At 35.0% G+C, this 7,069-nt stretch overlaps 1 protein-coding gene across 1 annotated transcript; it reads left to right on the top strand.

Moving 5' to 3' along the window:
• The first annotated feature begins 3,696 nt into the window (after positions 1 to 3,696).
• LOC128869253 (metabotropic glutamate receptor-like) lies at positions 3,697 to 4,253 on the top strand. The gene is made up of 2 exons (XM_054111788.1): positions 3,697 to 3,957; positions 4,038 to 4,253. Exons 1-2 carry the CDS (start codon positions 3,897 to 3,899, stop codon positions 4,208 to 4,210), a joined length of 234 nt encoding a protein of 77 aa, XP_053967763.1. The 5' UTR covers positions 3,697 to 3,896; the 3' UTR covers positions 4,211 to 4,253.
• Positions 4,254 to 7,069: the final 2,816 nt, after the last annotated feature.

Here is a 7,069-nt window from a genome sequence, read left to right as displayed (position 1 = left end):
TGAAATTTAAAAACAATCTTCTTTTTTCCTGATTTTCAATTTATATTTTATATTTACTCAAAAACAAATAGAAAAACAAAAAATATTGTTTATGCCAAAGCGCCTGAATAAAGAATAAAGAAATAAATAATATGAAAACCATATATTTTCTGTTCTAAACCATATCTATTCTATTTTAGTGTGCCCAGCGAAGGGGGCCGGGTTTGCTAGTATATATATAATTGGCGCGTACACCCCTTTTCGGGTGTTTCGCCGAGCTCCTCCTCCTTTTTGTAGCGCGTGTCTTGATGTTGTTCCACAAATGGAGGGACCTACAGTTTCAAGCCGACTCCGAACGGCAGATATTTTTATGAGGAGCATTTTCATGGCAGAGATACACTCGTATGATTGCCATTGCCTGCCGAGGGCGATCGCTATTAGAAAAAACTCACCCAATACAATAGAAAGAAATATCAACAAACTTATTTGCTTAATGCATATATGTAACTACTTTCTGTATTGATTCTGCTAGATTTAAAGTACATATAATCATCGCATCGTCAAAACAACAAAGACTTCTTCATTAATACATTATTTTTCGGCTCTTTAATTTGAAGATTTTATTTGTAATATTACATTTTATAGCGATTCTTAATCTTTTTTTGGCACGTATACGTTTTTCAAAGAATAATTTGAACATTAATATTTTTTTTCGAAGAAACGTAATCTTTATTTATAACATTTCTATACGCTATGCCTAATCTCCGCATATAGCAGAAGATTAAATAGATGGAACATTTACAATACATTAATCTTTTAATATATTTTTTCACCTATCCAGACCAATTTCATCTAATAAATTTATACATAACAATTTTTTGTTTTATGAGGTACTTTCTTGTTAAGTTTTTCTTGTTGTTTTACCTTTTACAAATATGTATTCGAATAATTTCGCATGCATCCTTCGGTAGATATTTGGCTGAGCTCCTTCTCCAATTTGTGGTGCGCGTCTTAATATTGCTCCACCAATCGAGAGAGCTATAGATTTATGCCGCTTCAGAACCACAGATGGCTTTTTATGAAGAGCTTTTTCAAGATAGATATACTCTCTTAGGTTTGTCATTGTCTGCCGGAAGGCGACAGCTTAAGAAAAACTTTTTCTATCATTAGGTGTTCCAAGCTCACGGGGGGTCTCGTGCCCGGGCCTTACTGGATGGTAGTCACGCAGAAATCCATTCGGCTACGGTGCCCGCTGTATTTAATTTTGATAATTACTTGCATACTAAAGAAATATACATATCTTATTGTTTTTCAGATAAAATAACCTAGTTTATAAATTTGCTACTCTCTGAAAGGTGTGAGGAAAAAAATTATGGTTAAACTGGCATTTCAATATTTACGTCAAGATGGTAACTCTCAGTCCAATATCTTTGATACATCTGGGTCTTTATAATATCAAAAAAACGAAGGGTTTGTACCGACGCTTCACATGAACCAATAAACAAGGCTCTAGCTAGGATACCCTCCTAATAATACTATCGCTAAATGGATGATCAATATGCTAAGTACGAGAAAGGTATACATCGAGAGGGGGACCGCAAAGTGGTGTGCTATCACCACTAATGTATAGCTTAATAGTAAATGAACTCTTGATGGAATCAGGCAGCAACGGTTTATCATTCCAAGGCTACGCTGACGACATAGTCATAATATGTAGAGGGAAATTCGAAGCGATTCTATGTAATATAACATAATTAAATTAGAGTTAAAACTAGCTTGAAGACGGTATGTACATATGTATTCACAAAACGTAGTATTCACAAAACTGCGCTCATTTTAATATTGAGCGCAACTAAATATAACTAGAGAAGCATATCTATCCTTATTGATAGCCAGACCGTAACGAAAGCTTTCAAAAAATTTCAGGTCACGTCAAAAGTGGTGCTGGAATGTTTTGATAAACTGAATATCTTAGACCAGAACAACCATGAGAATTCCACAACCACATAGGAATTACTGGGAACGGAATGGAACATAAATTTCCTAAGAATGGGGTGGCCTCCCCATTTATAGGACCAAAGCCATTTTGTGGCCAAGGAAAGGGTAACCTTTTCACTCTTATTTCGGAAGTAGAGGTACGACTAAGAAGATCATACTGGGGAAATGTACTTGGTTTATCGCACCAAAATTAGTGATTGGCAGCTTAAATACTAATCCGTTTTAAAGATTGTATAGAATTAAAGAGGAAAAATTTAGAATAATCACCGGAGTTCTAACAGGGCATTGTAGATTGAATTATCCTCTTACGTACATACTTAGGAATATACTCCAATGGATCTTGCAGGTTATACAGGGGAAAGAGGAAACAGCAAAACATGTGCTGGAATCGTGCCTGATGAATAAGACGCACAAATACCTAGTTTTGCCGTAAGTTCTGTTAGATATCAAATTATAATACTTTTTTTAATGAAGTTAGTTTTATTTCATCATGTAAATATTAAAAGAAAATATTTTTCATTCGAAATAGTCACCATATGTTTTACATCAGCCTTCCAACGATTGCAGCACGCACGGTTTCCGTGGATATTAACGTCGCTGCTCGCTACAACCAAATATTGCTTGAGACTATCCAAATCTTAACCTCCTTTTCGCAGAAATGAAGAAATGTAACGCCTTTACAAAACACTGCCGACTAAACCATTATAGAGTCTGGATGATGGCCTTACTGAGCCCTTGGAACAACATTTTTTGCGTCTTTCGAAGTTTTAGCATAGAATTTGTCGTATTGCTTATTAAAAACTTCTTCAACAATGAACATTTTCTCATCCGTTAACATAATATTTTCATGGCCGTTGGCCACGTGCCACTAAAGCAGCTGCTTGCATCTGCCGAATCTAATTTTCTTCAAACACGTTGTCCAAAGATGACCAGTTGAGCGACGGAAGACTGTCATCTAACTAGTCTTCACAAGGATCTGGTCGATATATTCGACTCCCTGGACATGATTTTCTGCTTTCTAAGGGGATTTCTGCGATTTTTTTTTTCGAACGGCTTTTATGGCGGCACTGGTTCGAACCACGCAAGGACGACCACTTCTTTTTCTGTCTGTCACTTCAGACGTTAGGGAAAAAACGATTGATAGTGCGGTAAACAAACATTCTCGAGGTTTTCAGTTTTCTTAGCGATTTGGAAATCTCACTTTCAATTTTACCACATTTATGTAATGCAATCAGTGCAATACGATTTTCCTTAGCTCCCAACTCCCTTGCTAACAAGCAAAATTTGCCACGAAACTGAATATTCGTACGAACAAAGGCAAAAATAACGGAACTTTTTCCTGCGAATTTGTTCTCGTCGTACGCATTGTGAAATGTGTGACAAAATTTATGGCAAGACTAACTAGTATTTTACCAGAGGAGAAATAAAATAGGAACAATAATAAAGTTTGTTGAGGAAGTTGGGCTTAGAGAAATGCCATGAATCCATGAGGGGAACACAATAGATCTTTCAGACTCAGTAAATACAAAGAACGTGTGTCGGCTTAAACTAACATACAGAAAGAGTTTCAATAGCTATGCGTTTCTTATTTTATCTGTCATTGTACTTTTATCTATCATAAAAACAAAATTTTATGAGAATCAAATATATTCTAAAACTACCACGAAAAGTAATTTTATATGTGTATTTATATATAAATATGTATTTTCAGATATGAACAGGAATCAAAAACTCAATTTGTTATTGATGCAGTTTATGCATTTGCACATGCCTTACACAAGCTTCAAAAAAATCTCTGTTTACCAAATGACAGTCAAAATGATCAAACAGCAACCGATTTTGGAAAACGATTACACCACCATAACCCGTCAATTTGGTATCGAAAACCACTTAGCAGTGAGTCGCACGCTTGTCCCGAAATGGCGAACTACGATGGCAAGGATTTTTACAACAATTACTTGTTGAATGTATCATTCATTGGTTAGACAGTTTTGAATAATTTACATAATTCAAAGTATGATATATCAAAAATATATCTATGCATATACTTTCTTTCACAGATTTAGCAGGCAGCGTTGTGAAGTTTGATCGGCAAGGTGATGGATTAGCACGATATGATATACTCAATTATCAACGATTGGAAAACTCGTCAGGTTATCACTATAAGGTATTTCATGTATACTGTATAAGCCAAAGAATAACTATGACAGAGAGAACCCACATACATATGTAGCCTATTTTAAAGTCAAAATAACTTTAATGTTTGTTGCTTTAATTTTAAAAGAAGAATTTAAACAAAATACATTATAAAACGACCTCATATTTTGTTGTGTGCGTTTTAGTAAATTTGATGAAAATTTTTACAAATTTTTCGAGTCGAAATTAATTTTAGATAAGGATTCAAAGAGCATATTGGTATATTGATGAATATATATGTATATGTATCACATTGATTAGTTCAATTGCATCTTCAATTCTTATAGTGTTACAAACGTATGTGCACACGCACTGCAGCAACAATGACCTATCTCACGACGCATTGCCTTATCATATTTATGTACATTTGAATATGCATTTTTTGTTCCTTTGCCAAACGAAATTTTTTTCAATTTACATATGTATGTATGTATATTACAGGGAATAATTCATATATGTATGCATTTTATAGATAGTAAAAAACTTTAAAATTTAAAATAAATAAAAGAAAACTTCAAAGAAACGTATTTGCATACATATGTATATGGGACAACTAAGTTCTATTGCATGATTAATAAATATAGTGTTGCACGCATATGTATGTATGCTTTGACGCAACATGACCTACCTCACGAGCATCGCCTTATCATATTTCATGCAATAATTAGGGAGTAAATATTCGAATGATCGAATTCCAGCAAATGTTAATTCAATTTCTTCTGCATATGCATCGACGTATTTGCATGTACGTATATGCACACTTGGTGCCCAAGCTATGTAGTACGTTCAAATAAAATCAAAAAATTCTTTATAGAAAACGCTTCATTACCAGGCACACAAGTAGATGGCATATGCAAATAAAACTACATATGTGAATTGAATTCAACCAAAACAATGCTTATTAGTATACTCGTATGCATGTACATACAACCGCACACACAGGGGGCACTCACTTTATTCCTCAAAATGCGTATGTCGTTCAAAGCTAAAATTCTATGTCTAGCGACTACAAGAACAAAATGCAGTCATAGGCGCAGGCGTAGCGGCCTTCATTCTAGTTGCCATGGTGCTGAACAGCTCAAAATAGTCGCGACGGCGCTGAACAGTTTCAACAAAAACTCATCATCAAAAAATTCATTCATAAATTCGAGCTCATAATTCAACGAGCAAAGTACTTTCATTCATAAAACGAGCCGTCATATGCCAATTTTCTCGACCATTCGAAAATAGTCAATATTGGAATATTTCGCGTAGAATTATTTGCCAATATTTGATAAATCTTGAATTTTTGTCAAGTCGAGTTGCCGCGGCTTCGTACATATATATGCATCAATATATGTATGTAAATATGTGTATATGTACAATGCTGTGCCTATGAATATGCTCTGCGCCTATGAATGCGCGCTGGATTTCTTGAGAAGTTTTACTGTTTTATTTTGAGCTGTGACTAGTGAGCATACATACACACAGCATATACATATGCGCATATGTATATAAATTCACAAACTTACATTTGCATATGCCATCTTCCTGAGTGCCTGGTAATGAAGCGTTTTCTATAGAGAAATTTTACAGACACCACCAGACACATATCCACATATCCGGGCATTTCTGACGCTCAAATTGCGCATAACTTGCAGGTAATATTCCTTATTGACCGTTTTACCCTGTAGCAAGAACTCATGATGCACAACGCCCCTGCAATCGAAGAAAACGGTAAGCAAAACTTTTACATTCCACCGTACTTGGCGCGTTTTTTTCGGTCTTGGATCGTGCGGCAGCTTCCATTGAAATGATTGATGTTCATGCGATGCTGCTTTTGTCGAAATTGAGCAGTTTTGGTGCGGCGACCCGTCTCAAGCCCAAATCATTGAAAAAATAGAATGACACGAGCCAATCGAAATGTCTAGGTCCACAACAACTTCTCTAACGGTGATTCGACGATTAACCAATACAATTTTCTTCCCTTCATCAAGGGACCGAAGGGCGACCGCTATTATAAAAAACTGTTTCTTAATTTTGCTGTTTCACCGAGATTCGAACCTACGTTCTCTCTGTGAATTCCGAATGGTTGTCATGCTCTAAACCATTCGGCTACGGTGGCAGCTTACATACCTGTGCATAATAACTATCGTAATTTCTAGATTTGGCAATTCGTGTCTTCTGGAGTTTTCGATTTGGCAATATGATAAAAATCCGTTGTGTTCTTCGAATGCACTATGGGGATTTTGGCGTTTTTTTTGGCATATATTAAAAAAAAAAAGTATCCTGTATTTTAAAATAAGCTTTATTTTTGTTTTTACCATACCCTAATTATTTGAGAAATTAGTCGTTAAAATTTTTTAAGGTCACACTGATTGAACGGTACGCCTTCAAAGTCAGCTGATTATCGTGTTCGCTTTGTGCACAGTTTGGTGAAATACATTGCAAAAAGTTTGATTGCTCGAGTTATCCAAATAAAACAAAGAATCCAAATTTAAATGATGGAAGGTCATTGTCCAGGTATATAAGATTATATTTTAGTAACATTTTTTCAATTATGTGTGGTTTAGATTTTGTATATCGTGTTTTATTCATATGTATTATTTCAATTAGTCTTAACAAGTATAGGTGCGTTTCGTATAATAGAACTTCCAAGGCGCACAGAAGTGCACAGAGTTTTAAATGTAGAGTTACTTACTAAAACATCCACAATAATATTTAACTAACTTTGTTTGCACAAATTTGCCCCTTTTTGATAAAATCGCCTTTTACAGAGGGATATACGTTCGGAAATGTAGAGCTGCTAGATATTTAGATCAAAAATAATCGGACAGAGGTCGCAGTTAAGTAGCATATATTAAAAAAAATTGGTGAAAGTCTGAATGAATCTAAGGTAGCCCAAATTAATAAAAAA

This window comes from Anastrepha ludens, chromosome X, assembly GCF_028408465.1.
Source record: "Anastrepha ludens isolate Willacy chromosome X, idAnaLude1.1, whole genome shotgun sequence".
NCBI lineage: Eukaryota > Metazoa > Arthropoda > Insecta > Diptera > Tephritidae > Anastrepha > Anastrepha ludens.
The sequence above is the reverse complement of the archived record's forward strand: the minus strand, read 5'-3'. Positions and strand labels throughout refer to the sequence as shown.